At 36.8% G+C, this 25,739-nt stretch overlaps 1 protein-coding gene across 5 annotated transcripts in view; it reads right to left on the reverse strand.

The window, feature by feature from the left end:
- LOC5572304 (homeotic protein distal-less) overlaps positions 1–25,472 on the reverse strand; it is a 206,985-nt gene extending 181,513 nt beyond the window's left edge. For 3 of the 5 annotated variants that reach the window (XM_021843018.1, XM_021843019.1, XM_021843017.1), the window contains exon 1: positions 23,328–25,466. In XM_021843018.1, the coding sequence (XP_021698710.1) occupies positions 23,328–23,431 (104 nt within the window). In that variant the 5' untranslated portion in view covers positions 23,432–25,466. Of the gene's footprint in view, positions 1–10,275; positions 10,388–23,327 lie in introns of those variants that run through there. The other 2 variants (XM_021843020.1, XM_021843021.1) reach the window with 2 other exon arrangements.
- Positions 25,473–25,739: the final 267 nt, after the last annotated feature.

The raw sequence follows: 25,739 nt of genomic DNA on the forward strand, positions 1-25,739 counted from the left end.
CGAGGCAGCTGCTGGCTTACTGGCTGAATGTCTTTGGACGTCATCGCGCGGGGCTCCAGGAGGCTTGTGGTGCGAAATGTGTATATGCGTGCGATTGGAATGCGTATTTGAAGTGTGATACGCAAGCAGTTGGCGTATCTTTCTTGCATATCGGTGCGAATAGGTTACCAAATTAGGTTTAAAAATATCACCGAACGGCAATTTCGGTGGATCATGGAAGGGAACTCTTTTTTGCTCTGACCGCATCAGACAGTGATGAATGCCGGGAAGAAGAAGAAGAATAAGTTGTGAACAAAGTTAGGGAGATGGCAACGCATCGACTGCGATTTATTTCCATCCGATCCACTGCGCGTTATTTCCAAAATTCTATCAAAATTTTTAAATTTATATGGAATATGGATTTTCAAAACTGGAAACTTTAAAACGCTTAGTTTGACTAATGCTCGAAAAAGTACTCATACAGCCTTATCTCTGAATGGGCAATGGACTTACTTTATCGTTTAATCTTATTCTGCAGACAAACTTCTACACAGTTCACTCTGAGCCTACTCTGAATTTACTTCAAAGCGTTTAATTACCAGATTTACCTATAAAACGATTTAAGTCGGATTTTCAACTTTCGAAACCTAACCACTACTTTCACCGCTCTGTTATATGGAGGGACAAAATGACTTAACCACGAATCAAAACAAAACACTACTTGAGTACAAAAACGTACAGTTTTTAACGCAATTGCATGCAAAATTGAAACGATGTGCATGGAAAAAAAATGGCCAAAATTGGATTAATTTTGAAACCATTTAAAAGCAAAGGTTTTATTTCTCCGCAATTGATTTTCTCTAAACCGTATGACAGTTATTTAAGTCGAATTGAAAAAGTAATCGAGAATTGTCTTAGACGTTTTCCCTAAATGAAAATGATGCTTACAAAATGTAAAGGATCATTCACATACCGTGTTGATTCGAAGTGTCCGGATGCTTCGAATCCCGGACACCGGCCTTAAATCACCCAAAATATATCAATTTAGTTTGAAGCTAATATCTTAGATCGGTAGTCGTTTATATTGTGTTTAATAGCATCTTAAAAACCTAATTTTATAAATAATTCAAAATCTGTATTTAAAATATTTAATTTTTGTGTTTCTTTTATAGGGTGATGTATTAAGTATTAAGCATTGATAAGTGAGAGCTGCAATTTTCACAGTATTGCAGTGAATAATACTGATACAAACCGATGCCAAACAATTATTTCTCAAAACGGCTTTAGCATTGTACAATAACATGTTGATAAATCTTGATCTGTTTTTGGAAATAATACAAAGACAATGCATCTTATCGTATTCTCAATCCGTCGTATCGTTTTCAACTCCGTCGCAATCAGTTTCCAGATCCGTCCCACAACTTACGGCTCACTGTGATGTATTGAGTGGTTAAAACACAATATATCAACGCTATAATAAAAATGTTTTACTAGAATATATAGATCTACGGGCATTCCTTCAGCATGATGGAATATACTAATTTCCTTTAAAATTCATTGTTCGTCATCAAAATTCAGCCCAAACATATGAACATAATTCCTTTTGACCGTACAATTATGGCATTTGCTCACAGTACAGCGAAAACAACGAAAACAACACAATCAAAGGAACCGTATTTTTACGTCGAGCGTCGCGCACACATTGATGCGCACAAGCTTTTTTTCTCAGTACGACGGATTGAACTTTGTTTACATTAGCGGTTGAGGAAATTTCGTAAAGTTTGGTGATTAATTGAAGTTTTACGGCGTGTGATTGGAATGAAATCCTTCAGTGAAGAAGTACGAAGGTTTTCCATCCATAGTGAAAATAAGTGCCCGGCGAAGTAAGTCACCCACGGGGGCGGGAAGAAACTTGTGTTCGAAAGTGGTGTGACTGATGTCGATCGCTAAGCATTTCTCTCAAATCGTGTTCGTCCAAGCGATTTCGGTGAAAAAGTGAAAAGTGGATAATTGAACTGAAGTTATTTATCGAAATACAGTAGTTTCATTGCAGTTTTGGTGTACAGGTGGACGAATCATGAAACCTTTCACAAAATTACATTCGGAAAATGAATCTATGTTGCAGGTAAGTTGGAATACCCGCCGTAGTGGAACATTTTAAGTTTGATACGACGAATAGTAGCTCCTACGACGAAGTAGAACGAAACCCTAGCTAGATTTTAGGCACTATCAATTCGAATCTTAATAACGGGTAAAATTATTCTACCATTAATTAGTCTTGAAACGATCGATTTGACATTCATTATAAGAAAAACAAGTTCACTAGAATAGTCTTGTTAGAATTACAAAAATTTTTCTACCACGACTTCCTTAAACGTTTGAAAATGATATCTGGACAAAAGTCTACAAGGACATGGACTACATGTTCCAACATTTCACTGAATCATAGGCCAATATTTTCACAGAATGCTTGAAATAAATTTCACCAACTCCTGGAAGATAATCACGAAGAATCCTGGACAGGAACTAAAAAACACAGGCTTTTTACAAAATCTTGTAGAGGATTTTTAAAGAATTTTGCACACGAATAGCACGGACATGGGCATCTCATTCTCATAAAATTTTCAACAGGATTCCATAGATATCTGGCCACCATTCTCATAGAATTCAATACGTAATTTTCTAAAATTTGTCACCGTCTACAATATAACCGTATGAGACAGAATGTTAGGCGAATTTATAACAGAATTTTGAGCATGTTTCATTTGCAAATTGGACAACATTCTCAAGGATTTCGTGGTAAGATTTCCAAATCAACATTTGGTGAGATTCTGGAGGAAAATTAAGCATATTTTCGCCGAAACAGGATTTTTACACATTCCAAATCAAAATTTTCACAAAAAGAATGGCAGGATTTCGAATCCAAGATTGGGTTTTGAGTATAATTTTTATTAAATACTGGGGTAGATTCTTGAAAGTATTCTGAGCTGGATTATTAAATAAAATAAATCGGAATCTCAAACTATCAAAATTTGCTTCATTCACTTGTTTTTGTCAGATTTCATGAACTCAAATTACTAGCCTCTCTCAGATTTCATGCGAATATTTATGCATTTTAAAGCGTGGCCCGCCACACTAAATGTTTTTTTTATTTGGCCCGCGGTAACTCTCGGAGAGAAAATTCAAAATTTTTATTTATGCCTCCTCTTGTCTCAAGAAGGTAGCAATTCTGAATCAACATAATTGGAATTTTGTTGATTTTTATCAACAAGCTTTCAGGCAAGCTTATATTCGATACTACAAAAAAAAAAACATCAGGCTGACGTTTCAATGATTATGTTTTCTATTTATTACCATTTCAAGACTTAACAGCTTATTCGTGTCAAACATATGGCTTGAATTTTATTAAAGGTTTTAAACTTTAAATGAGAAAATAATTGCAAAAAACAACAAAAATTGTTCGAGTTTATATTTTTTTCTGATCCTCATTGCCAAAATTAGAAATCTGTACGACTGATTTAAACGAATATTGTATAGAGAAAAGAACAAAAAAAAATGTTTACTTTTATGAGATAAGCAGCTTTGAACTCTGAGCGAAACTATTGAAATTTGTTCTAATGCACAAGCATATTTCAACTGTTCATTGGTTCTCTTACACACAATCAACTGTTCGTAATATTTGTTTCAGTTTTCAATATTTAAAGTTCAAATCAACATGATCCTATAAAATAAAAGCAACAATAAATGGAAATCGATTGAATAAGCATTCAAATTTTAATATTGCTTCCAAACACACAAAACAATTTCTTTTTTGCATTCCAGGTTTGGCTTTCAGTCTGATACATTTATTATTACGAACACAGTTATTCGAAGCGTAACCTAGAACTAATATTCACAGTCATATTCCCGAAAAAGTTTTCCTAGAAGAAACATAACAGTTTGGGGCAGTTTGAAGGCTCAGGGGGCGATGACAAGGAATCATTCATAATATATTTACAAGCGTTTTGTACATTATCCTTATGGGAGATTGTATCTAACGAGCAGTTTATTCCTATGTAGCTGCATTGTTAGGATACGATTCAATACATACATCATAGACACAAATAACGACTCCATAAAAGAAATTATTTGTGTTTGAGTATTTAGTTTTATATATTATGAAACGGTCAAACATTGAACTTTAAATGAGACTTTCAAAATGGTTAGGCGGATCTGGATAAGTTGCAGCTTCATATGATATTGCAAGTATTTCCGAAGTATAGAACATATTTGAATTGCAAATTTCAAACACCATTTTATTATATTGAAAAGTAGACATCAAGAAATATCTGAGGGTTGTTATATTGCGTGATGACCATTGAATCTCCATTACGTTGATTCGGAGTGAAATAAGAATTGACAGACTTTCTGGATTTGCCGAATGTCATCTCCTTAAATGCCACTACCCTAAATGAACAGGACCCGCGAATTCCATAACCCCTAATGCTTCTTCCTTGAATGTAAAATTATATTGAATGCCAGTGCCCCGTGGTTTCTGAACTAAGGGTAATGTCATTCGGAGTAATAGGTCGTTCAGGGTGTTGGTGGTAAGTCATTTGGCTTGAAATCGTTTGGCATAAAATCGTTTGACATAATGGTCATTTGGTATAAAATAATTTGGTGTAATGGTTGTTTGGCATAATAGTCGTTTGGCATAATAAGTCTGAAACCAAGGATTTCTTAAGATGACATTCGTGTTTACGTTTCTATTGAAACTCACTGACGACATCACGCTTATTTTAGAGTCAATTCATACATAAATAACACTTTATTCAACAATCATTCTTGAATAAACTAAAGCATATTACGAAAGAAATTGTCGATAGTTTTTTTATATACAGACATTACTCTTCTTTCATACATCAGTTATTCTTTTGATTTTTTTTCAATGGAGGTTTTGATATATTTAGCACAAATTTACCATTATTTTAAACATTGAATGTTCTTTCTTAACATGATATAACTTAATTATGCTTAAAGGAAGGATTTTGAATTGGTATAAAAGAGTTGAATGAAATTTAAATAAATTTCACCTTCTCTTATACATAGGGTGTTCCTTGGAGCTGTATTTTTTTGTTTCCAACTGATACAAAGGCGGCAATCGATAACATTGATCTGCTCAAATTATCAGCGAAAAGAGAAATCGATTACTCCGATGATTATCAACGCATTTTTTATGTCCTTGGGTTTATTATGTTGCAATATTTTTTGGCGTATAATCTTCTATTGTTTTGATCATAAGTTTTATCTTCTTTTGAAAAAAGCTGTTCATTATGGTTAACAGTATTACCAAAGTAACATTTGGCAAAGTTGTTATGAAATGTTATACATTTTTTATATTTTGCTATTAAATCAATTCTTGCAAGCGGTGCTGTAAGAATGATCATTACTTTTAAACCTGCTAATATTTCAAATTGATTTTTTTTACAAACTCATAAGTTCGTTTCGTGATATGCTGGAAAATATTATTTCAATCACAAATTTTCCCTTCTTTCGATAATAGACGGTTTTTTGATTTACACTTCCAAAATTACAATTAATATTGAATTGTTCAAAAATGTGCAACATTTTTTTTTGATGTATTGTTTATTCGAACTAGGCTGGGCGAAGATTTATTTGCTTTAGAGCCTCAAACATTTTAAAACGGAAATAATCTGTTCTCGTATAAAGGCTATTTTTGCTTTATGCTGCAATAATAGATATTCGGACTAGAGTTTGCAATATTTTGCAAATAAGTTTTCCCTTCTTTTACCAAGTAATTTTCATCAACTGTCACGTCCCAACTGAGACAGAGCGTTCCCTTTATTATAAACTGCTAACCTTTTTTGCCAGTGTACTTTTTTCAAGTATGTATATCACAACAAGCTTAAATATACTCGATGTTCTGGGACGTATAGAAAATTTTTATCCCGAAAAAATCTTCCACCATACCTGTTTCAATAAGTTATGTTCCCTAGTGTAACCACAATTTTTGACATTCATGGCTTGGCAAATCTCAGAACAAACACCACGCTTGTTGAGTACCTACCACAGATTTTAGCTGTGAGCTCGTTAGTGATGAAGCTTCAAAAAAAGCCGATACTCAATGAGAAAAGTTTGTATATTTTAAAAAGGGCTCTTTCAAAATAATTCATTATGCCAAACGATCATTATGCCAAACGACTTTATGCCAAACGGGTTACAATCGGTGATGGTATTCGGGGAAATGGCATTTGGGGTAATGGGGTAAAATCATCATGTTTGTTCAAAAATAATAACAATATACCGTTTGGCCTCAAATTCCGACAACGATTTATATTCCGAACGCTCGACTTTTCATAGAGATTTCTCTAGAAAACTACTCAATTTTCCTCACAGGATGATCAATTCCTCTATATTTAAAAGTTATGGAAATATCAATTCTCACCTATGAGTTGCAATTCTTTTGAAATTGCTACTGTTCGGAATTTGAATTATGTTTGAAATTTGAGGTAAACGATACCAAATCATACATATTAGCCTAAAGGGAAAAAAATGCAATTTCGATGTCGATCGTTCTAATATGAAGGAGAGCCGAAATCATACAAGGAAGAAAAAACTCTTTTGGATTCGTTCTTCTTCTTCTTCTCATTCTTCTTCTTCTTCTTGGCAATAACGTTCTCACTGGGACAGAGCCTGCTTATCAGCTTGGTGTCCTATGATCATTTCCACAGTTATTAACTGATAGGTTTCTTTACCAAAGTTGCCATTTTCGCATTTGTGGCAGGTACGATTATACTCTATGCCCAGGGAAGTCAAGGAAATTTCCATTACAAAAAGATCCAGGACCGACCGGGATTCAAACCCAGATACCTTCAACATGGCTTTGCTTTGTAGCCGCGGACTCTAACCACTCGGCTAAGGAAGGTCCCGGGGTTCGTCACTTTACTCAAAAATCATATTCTTCTATCATTTTCGTTATATAACAATTTGAATTTGGGAAAATTTAAAATCAAGTTTCAAATGAAATTTTGATAAATGTATTTTTCTTTGTCCGTTTAACAGTAAAAATGCATTACAGATCTCATACAGCGTATCAAATTTCGATGAACAACACATATTCTGAGAGAATAATGGGGTGCTTATTGCGCCCTATCTCATCATTTCCTTTATCCGCTTGTTTGTTACTTAAGGCTGTCAAAGGATACATTTTATTGTTTTGCCCGACCAGATATTTTTATTTTTTATTATTATCTTTATGAGAGTAATTTAAAACATGAGTTACACTTCAACAGATAGAGACAAGGGATTTTTAGGCGTCTTTCAATACGTTTTTCAAAGCTTTACTAACAGTTAATATACTTTGCTTACAATTGAGAACGCCAGCAATTCAATTGTCCATGGACCAGCATAAGTAAATTTGAGGAAATGCTATAAATTTATTATATTATTTCACTTAACAATATGAATGAAAATTGAATGTTTTAAACATTTCCACGATTGTACGAAAAAAAATGTGGATAGTTATCATTTTAAACAATACTAAACATTCATCAGAAATCAGTGAATCAAATTATCATCAAAACAGACGGAAAACCAACAACAAAGCAAGCGCACTCACAACTGCTTTATCCCAACTTTTGCGGATTGGGATACAATCGAAAGCAAAATTGTCATGACAATCACAGGATACAATATTGTTGCAACCTTTTCAAATCGCGATTAATCAGTTATTTTAAACCAAATTTGCCCGTTAAAAAGAGAGTTCTGAAAAACGTGAACTGTCAAAAATACACCGTGAACTAACATCATGTTTACATGAACGTTCTCGGAACTAGGCAGCGCGTTCATATTAACATGATCTAGTTCACGGTGTATTTTTGCTTGTTGACGAGTTCATGACTGCTGTTCACGGATACGAGAACGGATTTTTTTCTGTATGTTTTATGCATGCTGTTTGATAATGTCGCAGAAACTTCTGGAAAATCGCTGGGCACGCGGTGGGCGATCTTTGTAATACTTTGTTCAAGTGGTGATAAACTCTTGTTGTGGAATAGAATTGTTGCAACAAGAATAAGAGAGGTGTTGGTGGCATTGCTGCGTGTTGGTTGACAATTGACTCACTGTCAGAAACAGAAAATTATAACATTTGTGAAACATTTTAGGAAAAACATGTTTATCAATTTAGCATAGCACAACTCGACAGCTTTTTGAGTCGCTGTCAATTTGATGATGTGCCTATTTGACTTTTTGTTGCAATAGTATTGTAGATTTAAAACAAAACACTAAGGGGACGGATCTGGTGTAGTGGTTAGAACAAACGCCTCTCATGCCGAGGACCTGGGATCGAATCCCATCCCCGAGATAGTCATTAAAAATTTCAGTGACGACTTCCTTCGGAAGGGAAGTAAAGCCGTTGGTCCCGAGATGAACTAGCCCAGGGCTAAAAATCTCGTTAATAAAGAGAGAAAAAAAAAAAAAAAAAAAAAAAAAAACATTGGGTACAGCAACACTAGTGTCAAAATGTTGGAAATTGGGTCCTAAAATTTTTAATAAAATCTTGTAATGAACTTTCACACTTTTGATTATGTTTGACGTTCGGTTAGTTTAAACACTGGGGTTATTCCTATCTGACATTTTGGAAGGGACACGTTAAACAAAAAACACCCAAAATTTGAGTTTAAGCCAAATGATGTGACAAAATCTAAAAGAAAAACATAAATAAAATGTTTTTTGGACTCAAACCAACGGAAAACATTAGAAAATTGAGTAAACATGTGCTTTTGGCCCAAACTTAAGCGCTTGGCACTAAAATTGGGACAGGGCTTTAGGAACATATAGTCGCTTTGGGACAGAGCTTTAGGATCCCATAGTTGCTTGAAAAAGCAACTTTTTAAAAATATCACAGTAACATACTATTCTTCGAACATTTCGATTGGGCATTATTAATTTTTTTATACTAAAAGATTCAATGCACGCACAAAGTCATCACGCTAACAGCAACGCAACAATAAGCAGCTCTGCATCGGTAGATTGCCTGAGTGCATTAATATTTTCAAGATCAAGATGAAACACTTTTACTGCCGTCGGTCGTCACAAAAGGTACCTCGCTATGCCTATCGACAGAGTTGCGCGTGCAGTGATTACATTCACTGGTTTCATTCCATGCTTTCAATTCATTCTCCCGCTAAATCCGAACACGACTGCGGCCAGTCAGCTTTGCGTTTTATCCACCAATGCTCTAACGCAGTGACTTACAAAGGTCCAGCTTTTTAAAAAGCTGGCAAAAACTAAATTTACAGCCTCAAAATGTATGGAAAACAGCTATTTTGTTCTATGAAAACAAAATTATGGTGACTTTGGCCAAAATAGGGTTTTCACCTTTAAATCAAGCTCCGAAACACGTTTCACGGGCACAAATAGTTAAATATTGAAAATGTGTAATATTTGACAAGATGTTCGAAATTCGAACCACCGCGCGTCTCGATCTTCTCTATTCAGACGTCTTCCTCACTGGGCCGCGCGCGCTCGTCAATCAGTAGCATCATTATGATTTTACGATGCCTAATTCGAATCTTGAAGCAAAACTGTAAGCAAACATGAAACCCGATCCCGTCCATCACCACATCGACATCGACCGGGGCTTTCGATTCTTCAAAGCTCACTTGTTCATCATACCGGGCCAAACCGACTAGCGAGTGTAGGGAAGCAAATAAAACTCGTGAAGGGATTATGTTTGAGGGTACAAATATTTGCTTGCTCCTTGTCTGGTGCTGGATAAGTGTCTTAATAAGTGTTTCTGAATTTTAGCTCTTTGATTGCTGTCTGTTCACGGTGTTCTCTGTCAAACTATCATTGTTATTATGCATTTGTTTGTCATGGGCAAATAGGCAAATACTTTATGTGCTTCTGATTTTAGATTCGAATGCTACCGTCAAACGAGGTGACTTGCAACACTGTTCAGCTACAGAGCTATATGATTGTAAAAATGAAGGATTCAGATGAACACAAAACAGTTTGTTACTCCAATCGCTATGTAAAGAATACCACGCCGGTATATATTTTATCGAAATTTGGTCTCCTGAATATTCCATATCTAAGATCAACACTCGATGTGATAAATTATAACAAAATCTACTCAATATTACAACAACAACATCAATGCGGTATCACGTCGATGTGTTGTCAATTTCATCGCTGTAACAAGTTACTCCCATTTCACGATAAAAGCCATAAAATACATTGTAGCAAGTTTCGCGATCATCGATGTCTTTCGCTGTAGATACAAAGTAGACTCACGCACAATTCTCACGCATCCGACCGAGCACCAGCAAACAGCGAACTTCGCTTTATGACATCTCGTGATTGATTTATAAACACTTCCGAACTCCCCCAAGCTTTCGGTTGGTATGAATCTCTCGTAAAATTTGTTCCGTTTTCTAATCACACAATCATACCCAGAGCCGGAGGTTCCGCTGCCGCATCTACAGGGCTCTAGTCAGAGACGCAACCCGCGTTCAACTGCCTCCGGGGTGTGGGGTACCTTCCAATATGGTTGTCTAATAGAAGCAGCTCTAGCTGAAGCAGCAGCAGCTGGTAACGAACTCGTGCCTTGCTAGGAAAAATTCAGTTTTATTGCGCTTGATTTATTTATTCGCGCTTTTATTATGCTACCGCTGCTAACGTTTGTGTACGTAGAGTTTACGTATTAGGCATTCTAGAAGAATTACGGAAGGGTTAATTCAATTGATGGGTTAAATGTCTATGAATAAAAGTGGTTCGTTGGAGTGAAAATAGTTCACGACCGTTTTCCTGGAAAAATATCTAGGTGCTTAATTAATCAATTACACCTGTTCTACTACTTGAGAGGGCACAAAATAGGAGAGGATACATGGATGTTTCATTGTGATAAAACGAAATAAAATATAAATGAGTAATATTAAAAATTCCGGATCTATTTATATTTAACAGAGATGACCAACATAAAACACCAATTTTTCAAATGTTACTGGCGTATTTTTTTTATAAGAAAACAATACAACAATTTTTTAATAGACTTTAACTCTAAACTTTTCCACCTTATCCTTTTAGCTAATTTACTTTGACGTTTCTGATTTCAGTTTCTTGACGAAAATTCAGCATTACATTTGAAGCGATCCAAATATGGTTGTTTATTTACAAAAAGTTATGAGTGTGAGTTTCTTAGCTTTGAAGCACTAAGAAATCACGAGAGCAAAATGATGTCTCCATTGAGACAAACATTTTAAAACAATTTTAGTAATTCTCAGGTGTCAGCGAAAAATTTTTAATTTTACTCTAAATAAAAAAAAATCATTTGAAGTTTGTTGAATCACGTTGAGAATAACTAGTTTTAGAATATTCCTTAATATTATTTTTGTACATCTACAGAAAACCCATGTTTGAATTATTTTATGTTTCATGTAGCTTACAAAAAAGTTTAGAGTGCAGTACCGGACACTTAAGCCACCAAATTCATAATTTAAAAAATATTAGTTTTATGTAATCTTGTTACCCATTCATGACAAATATTGTCATTTTTGTAGCGTGCAAAAACAAATTTTAAAATTGACATTATATTTTGCTGATGAATTCTAGTAACGAATCGACCAAACATAAAAGGTGGCTCCCAATACCGGACACAATCTGGAAATAGCTAATTTTTTTTTTTTTTAATTTGGACATTTTTGTTTTTACTTTAGCAATAGTATATCATTGCCAATTAAATGCATTTGCAACACTTACAAGAACAAATTAGGCAATAGTTGGTTTGTAGGGTATCCCTCCAAAACTTCTTTCTTACATGATGAATAATAACACATTTAACGAAGTTGTTCTTTCGTTCATTCTTCTTGTTTTTTGCATGTTTGATACTATGATGAACGCAATCCATGAACAATTAATGTATTTTGAGATACTGGTGCAAACAATAGAAAGATATCATATAACATATCAAGCTGTCCGAAACTGGAGGTTAGGAGGTGCTTGAACAAAATTGTAGTTTATCCACATTTACTTTAAATATGATTCAACTTGTGAGTTCTGTTTGATCTTTCGACCTTGACACTTGCTCCTACGGGGGCGAGCGACGAGGGCAGGATCAAACATGTCGCGCGACGGTCTAGTAAGTGAAAAAGTGGCGTGATCGGTTAGTTCGGTTAGAGTAAGTGAAAAGTGCCGCGATCGGTTAGTTCTGTTTGATCTTTCTATCTTGACGCTTGCTCCTACGGGGGCGAGCGACGAAGGCAGGATCAAACATGTCGCGCGTCGGTCTAGTAAGTGAAAAAGTGGCGTGATCGGTTAGTTCTTTTTGATCCTTTGACCTTGACGCTTGCTGCTGGGCAGTGCGTCAAGAAAGCCAAGTTTTTTTTTCCTTTTCGGGTCGCGCGCCTTTTTTTTCTGTGTGCTTTTATATAGCCGAGCAAACGAGTAAGGCTGAGAGTGGATTGTGGCTGCACAGTGAAGGATAAAGGATCAATTGGTGAGCTCGTTTCATGCTACTATTTCTAATCTATAAAATATGTATGACTGCACATTTAATCGTTACAATTGTGGGACGTTAATAAGAATTTTCAACAAACTATGAATTGTTCGTCACTGTGAGTGTCGACACAAACTCTGATTCATGAATTATTTATGTTTCACATTTTTTTTTTATTTTCAGAACACCCCTTTTTACCTTTATTTTTGTAATTAAGAAAAAAAACTTTGAATGGTTCGACACTACAAGTGTAGACTTGCGAAAAGTTCACTTTATTCAACAAACTTTGGATGGTTCGCCACTGTAAGTGTCGGCATAAGCATAAGAGTGTTCTATGATGTTCCAACCAATCGAATCTTTTGTTTCTTTTCAAATAAGTAAAATATAATAATACATGCTTTCGTCCTGACAGCTGTAGCAATGTTACATTTAGGTATTTGTTCAACAAACTTTGAATGGTTCGTCACATCAAGTGTCGGCATAATTTTCCACTACATAGAAATTGTTCATATCAAATGAAAATATTATATTTACAAATAAGCATGTATATATCTCACAAATCATTATTTATCATGGTCTAATCGCTTATCAAAGTGAATCTTGTGACCCAACGATCCTTCTCATTAACAAACATCCCTCCCAGTAACCTTTGTGGAGATGCAGAGGCAAACACGGTCTCCAAATAGCAAAGGTTACACACTAACATTCCTTCCCCCAATCCCACCTGACTGCAAGGACGTGGCCGGCGCCGTTATTGACCCTGTATAAATAGAGCCACTGAATTATGCACATTGAAGAAGATTATGGCCAATCCCAGCCAAACTTCTAGTTGATTCTTTGTGCATTTTCACTGACTTCGGTCAATCACGGAATAGCAACCATTGATATGTGTAGTCAGTCTAAGCTAAGCTAAGCTAAGCTTTACTTTAAATATGATTCAACTTGCGTCACGCTTGCGTGTTCCAACCTTTTTTGCCATATTCTAAATAATTATTAATTAGACTCAAATTTAAGGCAATACGCTAACTTTTTAACGATTTTCAAACGTGTCTATTTTTTCAAGAGAGCATGTATATTTCAAGGATGTGTTTTTATACGCAAAAATAACGCTCCCAGGGCTGGTAGCGACAAGTAATAGTCATTTTTGTGACAAGTAATAATTATTTTTGTGACTAGATTTGAGAAAAAAGTGACCAAATAGCGACTCGAAGTTTCCAAAAAAGTGATTTAGAACTCAAAATATAATTATATCAATTTAAGTTCAATTATATTGTGTTAGGAAACAACATCCGATCTACTGCAGGTTGTAGGTCTAATCGTGAACTATTGAAAATCGAATTTTGAAAAGTTCATTATATTGTACTCCTAAAAATTCGAGATATTCCTTACAAATTGTTTTTATTGTATAAATAACTCACCCATTTTTTACCAACTTTCAATGTTTCTGATGTTCAAGAAAGAAAAAAGATGTTGATGTATATAAGATATACCGTTTCAATAAAAAATTACCAACCTTCACAAGAAGAAAAAGAGGAGAACTATTAGAACAAAAGTCGGACAAAAACATTGAAGTATCCCGATTCGATTGAAAATATTAATTTGTTGACTTTTCTTGATGCACAAAATATATTTTGATCTTTTAGGGTAGAAATGATTTTTTAGTGTACATGGAATACAAAAGCAAGAGCAGGAATACAATTTCGACTTTTTAATGATAGTTTGTCTAAAATTTTAGCAAAATTGTGAAAGAGGAGGTATAAGAATATATCAGAATGACAAAGATCTACCAAAAAATGAATGTAAAATTTTCACCTCTTGAGGCAAACGATGTTTTAAAACTATTTGGCATTAGAAAGCGTGATTTTTTTTCTTGCTTAACCTCTTCTCAGTAAACAAGCAGAGTCTTCAAAATTTTCGAAACTTTCAATAAAGGGTTACTGAAACTTTTTTTGTTACAATCAAAAACATCACATATTAAAAACTGTATAGCTAATGCCAAATTAAAGGACTGGAAAGAAGATTTCGTTTAGATTTATTTGTTTGAAAAAAGTTATATTTACTATGCTCTGATGAAAAATACATAGTATACGCAATTAATCATTCCTGATTGTACAAATAATGCATAAAATTAGTCTTCCTTAGCCGAGTGGTTAGAGTCCGCGGCTACAAAGCAAAGCCATGCTGAAGGTGTATGGGTTCGATTCCCGGACGGTCCAGGATCTTTTCGTAATGGAAATTTCCTTGACTCCCCTGGGCATAGAGTATCATCGTACACGATATACGAATGCAAAAATGGCAACTTTGGCAAAGAAAGCTCTCAGTTAATAACTGTGGAAGTGCTCATAAGAACACTAAGCTGAGGTGCAGGCTCTGTTCCAGTGGGGACGTTAATGCCAAGAAGAAGAAGAATTATTTCAATTATGGTAAGTTGTAGGTGTTACTATAGTTGCGGTAGTGCCATTTCTACTGATTTCATTGAATTAACCACAGAACCGTCACTATCCATCGATGTATTGGCTTGTTGGTACACGAAGTAGTTGAAAACATCGTTCAAATTGCTTCAAAATTGAAGAAATACTAAAACTTTTCTCACTTGTTCGAATAGTTGCGGTAAAGTGTTCCTAAAATGGAGGATTCCATAAGAAAAGAACGGCTACCACAACTATAGGAACACAACTTTAAAATATACCGCAACTGAAGGAACCAATAATGGAGGTATTATTTTTCTCTGACATGCCGTTGGTTACTGCGATGATTTTTTTTGTTTTCTCATTAAGTAAATTGTCGTTAGTTCCCGATACAACATTGTGTTCATTGTGTTTCTTGAATTTGGAGCGATAAAACGAAGTTGAATCGTGCTAAGTACATCCACAATATTTGTGAGATGCAAATTATATTTTTATATATGAGTTAAATTTGGTATATCTTACGTGTATATAAAAAACTGTACCCCTTCTAAGACATCCTCTAAATGTAGATATTGGAGACTCTGATTAAAGCATCTGCAGGGTTGTTACAGGAAGTCTAAAATATTTTTTGCGTGAAATCCTCGCTGGTGAAAATTTAATCCTCACTTAATTTGCGCCAAATGAAATTTAAACCGCGTCATATCCGCGCGAAATTGAATAGTGAAAACTCATTTATTTATTTCTTCTTTGCCTTCAACTCAATGGTTGCACAGACTGTAGCTTAAATTAATTATCTTATCCTACTTTTGAATGTCGTCTTTGTTATATTAAAATCGAACTTGTCATGAACTTCATTGAAATATCTACAGCAGCTATGGAGTGGATTATTATGACCGTAAAGAGTACGATGCGTCGGTAGATAAAATAACGTATTTTGTCGTAGACGACGAACCGGAGCATGAAAATTCATCTGTCGAAGAAGATTTGCGCAGTCGATGTTTCCTGTCAGTAAGTCAAAGCAGAAGATTCGTTGTGCCATAACTCTTCTCGACGCTAACGTGTCCAATCCTATTAGCCTGCAACGGTGATCGTAGGGAGGTAATCTGATGGGATCATTCCACGGTAATTGACGCAAAACATAACGCACAAAAGATCTCTGCACCCGTTCGATTCTGTCAGCTTGAACTTGATGATACGGTGCCCAGACTTGTACGGCGTACTCCAACACACTGCGAACTACTGAACAGTAGATCGATTTCATCGCATAAACATCCCGAAACGATTTTGTGATCCTTCGTACGAATCCTAGTAAGGAAAACGCTTTCGCCGTAGTAGTAGCAATATGCTCATTAAAGTTCATCCTGCTATCGACAATCACTCCAAGATCCTTAATAGAACTGACACGTTCAAGTGTTTGAGATGCCATTTCGTAATTTTGTTGCATCGGGGAACGTGAGCGTGAAAATGAAATACACTTACATTTGTCTGCATTTACTTCCATTCCGTTGGCGTGACACCACTTCACGATCGTATCCAAATCTCGTTGTATAATACAACAGTCGATACGGGATAGTATCGCTCGGAAGATTTTAAGGTCATCGGCGAAAAACAATTTTTCTGATTGAATTAGACCACACAGATCGGCAGTGAACAAAATGAAAAGCAGCGGTCCCAGATGACTTCCCTGAGGAACACCCGAAGGTATCCTGAAACGGGATGACTTACTACCATCAATTTTGACGAAAGCCCAGCGTGCAGTCAAATATGAGCGTAACCAAGATGTTGCCCATTCGGGGAGGCCCATTTTTTGTAGCTTTGCAATAAGTAATCCGTGAGGTACTCTATCGAAAGCCTTTGCAAAATCGATATATACAGCATCGACTTGACGATTTTTTTCCATTTTGGTTCTAACACTAGTCACAAACGTCATTAGATTCGTCGTTGTAGATCTGTTCTTGACAAAACCGTGCTGTACCTCCGGAATGACTGGCAAAACGGCTCGATACAAGGCCTCATGGAAGAAGCATTCGAGAATCTTGGAAAAACAGCTCAGTATTGAAATACCACGGTAATTTTCAGCATTCGTTAGGTTGCCCGATTTGTGAATTGGAGTAATAGATGCTTCTTTCCATAAAGCAGGAAAAACGCAATTCGTAAGCGATCGATTAAAGAGAATTGATAAAGGTAGGGCAAGCGATTCGGCGCACTGCTTAATAAACAGCGGTGGAATTTCATCGGGACCTGGACCTTTAGTGGTATCCAAGTCAGATAAACGCTGGTAAACTTCGTCTACAGTTACCTCCATGGGTGGCATACGCAAATCATACGACAAAACACCATCGAGCACCTCGTGAGTAACTTGAGTCGAATTTTCGTTATACACACTTTTGAAAAATGCGGCTAAAAGATTGGCTGAGTCTGTTGCGGAACTAGCATGCTCATTCTGGAAAGATATCTCACGAGGCACGCTGTTTGGTTTGCGTTGATTTTTCACAAACTTCCAAAATGACGAAGGATCGCTTTTCGCTTTGTGTTCCAAGCCTGATATATACTCACGGAAAGCTGTGCGACGCATGGATGAATACTCCCGTTCCATTGACTGAAGTGTAATCCAGTTCTCTTTGGATCTATGTTTAAAATACCTTTTACGGATTTTGCGTAGCCTGTTTCGAAAGTGTCGAAGATCGTCGTTCCACCACGGTTGATTGAAGCTGCGAGCTGCTTGGTTGTTTTTGCGAGGCACATGTTCACGGATGATGTCGTGGATTAGATTGTAAAACACGATGACTGCATCGTCCACAGAGTTCTCATTCAGAGTTACATTCCAGTTGATGGCGGTTATACTCCTACAGACAGCACTGACGTCATAATGACGAAAATCGAGTCGGATGTCGTAATAATCCGTATCGTCATTTTTCAACGGTAGGTGAAAATTTAGGAGGATCGGCTTGTGGTGCTGGTCAACTTTTAACAGAGGCATAGGCGGCTCCAATACTTCCACACTTTGAGCATCATTTACAAACGCCAAATCGAGTAAACGACCATTTTGATTAAGGACGTTCAGCACTTGAAAGAGTCCGACTGAAAGCACTGATTCCGTCAACGTGATCTCTGATTCAGAAGATGCATTTGTCGGTAGGTACGCGTTGATTTCGTCATCATAACTCCAAATGAGATGCGGTAGATTGTAGTCGCCCAACAAAACTATGGTGTCGTTGATCGATGCTTTCTCGCAAACCTCTCGAATGCAGGAAGCATGTTGGTCATAGATTGATGAATCGGAGCTGGGACTAATGTAGATACAGCAAACATAGACCGATTTTGATGGAAGCTTAATACGTACTGCAACTTGCTCAAGGCCGAACCCCTGACCGAATGAAACTATCTCGCATCGATGGTGCTTCTTAACAGCTATCATGACGCCACCCCCTCGTTGAAGATTGCTTGTCGAGGCGTTCCGATCACACCGATACAAATTATATGCAGAGGACAGCTCTGAATTGGCAATACCTGGATGCAACCAAGTTTCCGTAAAAGCCAGAACCTCATAATCGCAGTCACTTAATTGTACAAACAGATCGCTCGTCTTTGTTCTTAGACCACGAACATTTTGGTAATACACAAGAAAGGAGGACATGACAGACGACGTACGTGGCGGTTCGGTATCGGAATTCAGCATTAACCCATGCTCGGTTGCTGGGGGTCTGGTATGATGATCGTTTGTGGAACCGTAATCACGGGAACAGATGTTGGTCTCCAAAAACCCTGGCGTGTTAGGCTATGATCTTCAAACTCACGAAAACGAATTCCTCTGGGCCAGGTATCAGCAGACATTGCCTTTTCCCTCAAATCAGCAGAGACTCCAACTTTGAAAGAGACAAACGATAACGTTCGAGTAGAACAATACTAAACCTCACTTAATTCAGAATGTTATGCCCAAAAATAATAACATTAATTTAATCGAATTCATTTAATCAGACAGAATAGGAATCGAAAACAACACACGTGAACTAAAATACCAAAATAGATGTATCAGGAATCAAGAAATGCTCCACGAGTTTTAATGAGAAAAGCTCTGAGAAACACTCCTGAAATTTGACTAAGGCTATATCAGAATTTTCATAGAGATTCGGCTCAACTCTACGTCAGGTATTTGTTAAAATATTACTTGTTTTCGTTATTTTCACCAGAAATTTCATCAAAGATCAGTTCAAGCATTACTCATTATTCTTAGGAACAATGAAAACACGTGGCAAAATTTTTGAAATTTCGCGGGTGGTTTAGGCAATGAAACCAAAATTTCGAGGCTTTCTCCCGGTCCCATACTTGAGGTCATATTTTACAATAAAATGCATGTATTCTGTAAAAACATATTTTGAATGTGCAAACTTTGCGGTGTTTTAGTAATTATAGTTATTATTTTACAGATTAAGATAATAAATTCATTACCACAGTGACAATTTAAAATTTAAAACGAAACAAGCAAGCCAGGAGAAGTCCGAGTTATTACTCAACGATACGAACATTGTTGGTAGAACTCTGACTCCAATACAAATAAACCATTTTATAGGCAAAAAAACTGGAATTTACTGAGCTTTTCTTATGAAATGTCCAGATTTAACGAATTTCCTGCCATTTCGCGAAATTTTCTAAAGTGCGCGTCAAAGGCCAAATTTACGTTGTCCCTAATTAATCTTTCACGGATTTGTCAAGGAATTTCTACAAGATTTTCTGTTTATAAGATACTTCAAGCATTCAACCAGTATTTTCTCTCAGCACAGGTAATTCCAGAAATCTAGTCAGGATTTATTTTTAATACGTCCTCTGTAAATTTTACCCTTATTTAATCGAAAACGCAAGTTTTTTTTTCTTTTTTGAAAATGCAGGGAAATCCAGAACTATTATTTTTTAGATTAGTGGGAAAAAAAAATAAACGAAACCCTGAATAATATCCTGCAGGATTTCCTGGAAGTATGCTTAGAAACCCTTGGAAAAATGCGCGAAGAAATATTCGGAGTAATCATGATTCTATAGCATTTCCTGATAGACAAATTGTTATTAACCCGTGCAAAACTGATTTTGAACAATACTCAAAATCTTTGAAAGAGACACACGGGTAATTTCTGGAAGAACTTCATGAGAAATATCTGGATGAATTTACAATTTGAGGAAATTCTCGAGAAATTCATTAGAAGAAATTCCGTGGATATAGTTCGACGAATTGGTGGAAAAATCAGCGTTGAAACTCCTGAAGCGATTTTTGCAGGATCGTTAGAAAAAAAACCTTGAATAAATTTCTAAAGACCCTGTAATGAACTTTTTTGGGTTCTCCCGGAGCAGCACCTCTTGGAATCTTAAAAAGACTTCCTGGAAATATCACTCTACGAACTACTGGAGGTATCTGCATTGTTCTGCCGCAGGTTATGAAAGAATTCCTTCAAGCATATCTAATGAAAGATGATATTCTAGAAGGATATCTGCTAGAATTTCTTGCGACATCTATGACGAAATTGTGTAAGAAATCCTTAGATGAGTCTCCAAAAGTATTCTGAAGGATTTACTGGAAGAAGCATTAGAAGAATTACTGTTGCTCCTTTTCAAGACAACTAAGAAGGAATTTTGAAAAAGCCCGGGAAGATGCGCGAGAGAATTTCTATAGAAATATCTTGATCTTCAAATATTCATATGAGGACTCACTGCAAAGATTTTTGTAGAAATACCATCTAGATTACTCAAGGGAGAATGGACATGGAAATATCTTCAAGCAGGAGTTTTTTTATGTATCCCTTTCAGAGATATTATGTTATAACTCTCATCTACACTTTCCTCGCCAATTTAGGCATCTAACGCTCGAAGAAAAAATATCATAAATATTTCGATAAACCGCCTGGAGAAAGTGTGTTTTCTATGGTTAAAACTAAATCCGCGTCAAATCCACAGGCAAGATCAAAATTCACCTCCAAAATTGCACCAAATCCACCTAGTTGTAACAACCCTGCATCGGGTGCATCGATTGTCTTTAAATTTTCATTATAGAAGTTGTCATAGGGAATACCTTGAATCTCACCCAAAACAAATTTGCAAGTTTTCTGAATTAAGCTTTTGAAAACATTACAAACCTATTTGATGACTAATAAAAAGAAATATGAAACGCAGATATTTTTCAACTTATTAAAAGCAAAAGGAATAAGTTTGCGGAACAAAATCATAACCTTTAATTGTTTATTTTATGTTGGGTGTTGAAAAATATGAGAGCACGAGAGTAGTTGGATTAGCGATTTTAAATCGATACTTCGAAAATCGATTTGTTTTTGTTCCGACTAACCGATGTTAGGGGCACTCAAAATCGAGTGAATCGATTTTCTTCATTCGTATTTTTTGTTTAGATTCGATATGGTGCGAATGATTAGAATTTTTCAATAATTTGTAGAACAATGAACCTTACTTTGAATCAACCGTAAAGCGTTAAATGGTAATTTTAAGTTCCTGAGAGAAAACTTAATAGTAGCAATCAAAAATCGTGTCCAAAAGCATATGGTAAAATTTCGAGTGCTTGATGTTATGTTTTTCAAACAAACTGAAAATCGAATCGATTCAACAACATCGATTCAAAGGATTCGATTATATCGGTGAATCGTTGAATCGATTCAGTAACATCGATGTGCTGCACAAATTTGCCCAATACTAAGTTGGATATTGTTCAGAGCAAAGTTTGAGATCATAGTCAATATTTTCAACTCAATGCTGCGATTACTTCGTCAGAAATACAATCAACAAGGTAAAATTCACCAATGTGTACTATCATTTGCTATTTCGTTGGATTGTTGTTGCACACCACCTGACAGATGAAAACATTCTATTTTTTATTGAACTATGTTGCAAGGATATATTTCCCAAACGAGTTGCTGATAATCCTTATACAAAATAACTATTCTGTTTAGCCTCTAAACACAACATAACCTATGAATATCAAATGTACATTGAGTCCAGTTAATCATATTGTACTTTTAAAAATAATATAGACTCCATAAAGCGTTATTAAGTCCCCAATAGAATAATAAGATAAAAAAAAATGATAATGTTTGGTTAGGCAGGGCGCTATGCTCTAAATTTCTTGGGCATTTTATCCATTCAATACCATATTCCATACATATTTAGTTTTTAAGGGTTCCGAATAGCAACAGTGATGCATCCACAGCTGTTAAGGTGAAGATGAATCGAAGCCAAAGTTCAAATTTTCAAGAGCACGGATCTGGAGAACCAAACATTCGTTTGAGCTGAAAATTTAATCGATTGGTCACCTGGTAATGACCAATCGATTAGGTTTTTAGCTCAAACGGATGTTTGGTTTTCAGATCCGTGCTCTTGAAAATTCAAACTTTGGCTTCGATTCATCTTCACCTTAAGCATGACTATGCTAAGGTCAGCGAATTCAAATCCCGCCGGTCGACGTATGGCAAAATTTTCTCGACAAACGCTCAATTGGCAATGAAAGCTCTCATGTAATAATCGTGGAAACGATCAAAAAGAACACTTAACCAAGAAGCAGAGTTTGTGTCAGTTAGAACTGAAAAAGTGTAATTTTTACTTCCAACGATGAAGGTTTTAATTATTTGCAATATTTGGGGTTATGTTTCTCAGCTTCTGGTAATCCGAATTAACTGAAGTTTTAATGACAAACTACAAATAACTTGAAGTGTTGTCTATAGAAAACTTTTAGAGGGTTATTCAAAGACAAATGTAAGTAGTTAAGAATTCAAATCAAAAACGGTATGTCGTGGGTGATCGGATTGTTCGGGAAAGTTGTTGATTTTCAAAATTTACGCAAATTTGAAGAACACACCACTAACCTACAATACACCGTTATAAAATTAAATTGAAAAATATCTTGGTTACTTACTTTGGCTTTGAACAACCCACTGAAACTTTTTGGAAAATTACTGCAACGGTCAGAATTTACTACAGACAAAATTTTAAGTTATTTGTAGTTCGTCATCCATATTTCAGGCAATTCGGACTACCAGCAGCTGAGATACAGAGCCTAAAACTTGGGCATTTTGTATGGAAAGACAGCATTTGGTTCCATACTTTTGTCACTGACTGTATAGTCCTCCACACGGTATAAGTTCTTCATCTCAACCGGTGAACCGTAAGTAGTTTGAATTCTATCGAGAATCTAGATTTGTTGATTTAATTCAAAAATTAAATTGATGCGTAGTGTATTGTTGGTCAACTTGTTCAAAACCGGTTGCATCGGAAAAAGCGCGCTTGTCGTACACAGCGCTAGCGTGTTGCTACTGATGCTGGTGTAAGGCGCGATCAATAAGAAGCTCCCTCAAAATATTTTTATCTTTCCTTTAGGATTTAAAATAATGTAACACAATCCCTTAATCAAATGCACTATCGTAAAACTAAAGAACCAAATACATAGAAAAGACACTAACCCATGCTGCTGCAGCTCGACGAACGCGGACTTGCCGGGCGCGGTCGCTCCCGTCGCTCCGCCATCGATGTACTTTGGCGTGTGCGGGGCTTCCGGGGCGTCCATACCGGACTGCGGCGTGCTAGGGGGGCCCTCGTAAGGGCTCCCCAGATCCGTAAAGTTGAGCGTGTTGCCGCCGATGGAGGCCACTTTTTCGAAATGAATCGTAATGCCGTTGGGAAGATGGCGTTCCACTAGTCACTCACTGTTCACTGGTGGTTCACAGGTTCCGCGGAGGAGCCCGGAACGCTGTGATCGCGCGTCGGTATTCAGACGATTGGACGCACTTCACTTCACGGGCACACTTGTTTGGGTTTCCAACACTACGTATTCGCTAGTTGCTCACGATTTATTCTTGATTCAACCGAATTTCTTTCAAGACAGAATCACTCAAACGCGCGCAAATACGGCAGAGATCATTTGGGCGCTGATCATGCGTGTTTCTCGGATTCTCTCCTTTCACTCACTAATTCAGGACCAGACTACCGCTGAGTTGTTCTATCCCTGTTGTGTTTTACTTTTTCGTTGGTGCGTTTATTTGGGTTCTTCTCTTTCACCACCGATCGATGTTGATGTTTTCACACACTTCCTGGGGTTCTCGGACCGAGTCGGCTCCCTGCTGAGATTTTGTGTTCTGTTCCTGCTCTTTTTGTTGAATTCACTGACTGCCGTCGCTTCTCACCCGCCGATGATCCTTCGCAACGACGGGAGGTGATGATTTGATTTTGAGTACCCGAAAAGAGGCGCTAATGTGTCAACAGGATGATCTTCTCGGGTTGAAGCAGGGATTCCGACGGTAACATAAAATGATTAATGTGTATCACAACGCAACTAATTGATAAGGAACACAACGATAATGGGTAAAGGGATATTAGCCGGCGTTCACTTCAATGATCACGACTTTCGACGGCTCTGGCGGCTCATAATTGATTCTTCCACAAATGGAGTAATTCACTGGAGTCACTTAAGACCGCGGGGACGAGGGGCGATTGTGTTGTTATAATTAAAATCAATTTTCATTCATGAATGCCGGTTTCATTCATAAGCACGTAGAGTTGTAGCCCAGGGTCCGACCGAGGAATAATTACACTAATCCTAATTTTCGGTAATGATAGGTCACAATCACAATCACGTGGTCAACTGTTCCGGCAGTTCCACGGCGGGTATCCCGACTAGGACAAAGTAGAGTACCGGATTAATAGTAGACGGCGAACACAACTACCGACTCGGGCGATGAGGTAAAAACTGCACATAAACATCACTAATTTATCGCTTCAATTTAAACTAATTACTGTTTTGACACTGTCTTCACGTAATCGTGGAAATTATCGTTTAGCACACTCATACAACCACACTCCAAATAAACAAAAAAAAAAACTAGAGCCGGGCGCGCGCGTAAACGATCACTACTAATCGCAGCTATCACACAATTGATTATTATGATTATTATTATGTGCGCGATTGAGTGTGGCAGCTTTCTTCCTCCAGCTGGATCTCCGCCAACGACGACCAGGGAAAACAATTGTCACTAATTGTCACGCCCGGGTAAAACCGATGATCCCCAGAAAACTTGGCGAGAGTGTCCAAATTACATATCTTCCGTGCCCGTAATGATATAATCGAAAACAATTCCGAAGTGAATCGCCAAGATTTTTAATGGCATATAATATTAGTTTTCCAAATTGTATGTAATCTAGAAGTCGAGATGTATGTATTTAAGTTTCTGCCTATTTTATGTGTTCTGCACTTCTTTCGTCGTTTGATCGATCCGTTTCGTACTTTTTATTATGCTTAATGTTTAATACTATTTTCATTAATAACATGAAAAATTGTGTGTACGGACTGATTCTTGCCTCTTTTTGTGATTAGTGAGGTCGCTTTATCCACTCACTCACTCTCGCTCTCTTTTCCTCGCTTGTTTGAAAAAAAAAAACCGCCGACGATATGATTATTATTACTCGTTATCTTCCACTCCTCGACCGTCGTCGTTTGTCGTCGTCCCTTTTGGTGCGTCACGTCGACCGACGTCCGCGATTTGCGCCAAGGGAATTATTAAAAAAGCAACGCTCGTTGCGCGACCAACCACGAACAAAGTGCGTTAAAGACTAGTGACTGTGAGCACACTTGGGAACGACCCGAACACAGTTGGGCTCGAGCCGTAAACACACAGCGTAGCACTATTATTATGTGCGGCTGACGCTTCTGATTGGCTACGCGTCTGTGTGCAAGCTCCGCCTTCTTTTCTGCTCGTCCGCTTTGAGCAAAATTTATTCAACATGAAGCCCACCAGTGGTGTAGCACTGCGAGCTCGTGTCGAAGCTTTGATGTTGAAATCGAAAAATCTTTCATTCCTCTTAACAGGCTTTCTTCAAGA

This window comes from Aedes aegypti, chromosome 2 (genome assembly GCF_002204515.2).
Source record: "Aedes aegypti strain LVP_AGWG chromosome 2, AaegL5.0 Primary Assembly, whole genome shotgun sequence".
Lineage (NCBI taxonomy): Eukaryota > Metazoa > Arthropoda > Insecta > Diptera > Culicidae > Aedes > Aedes aegypti.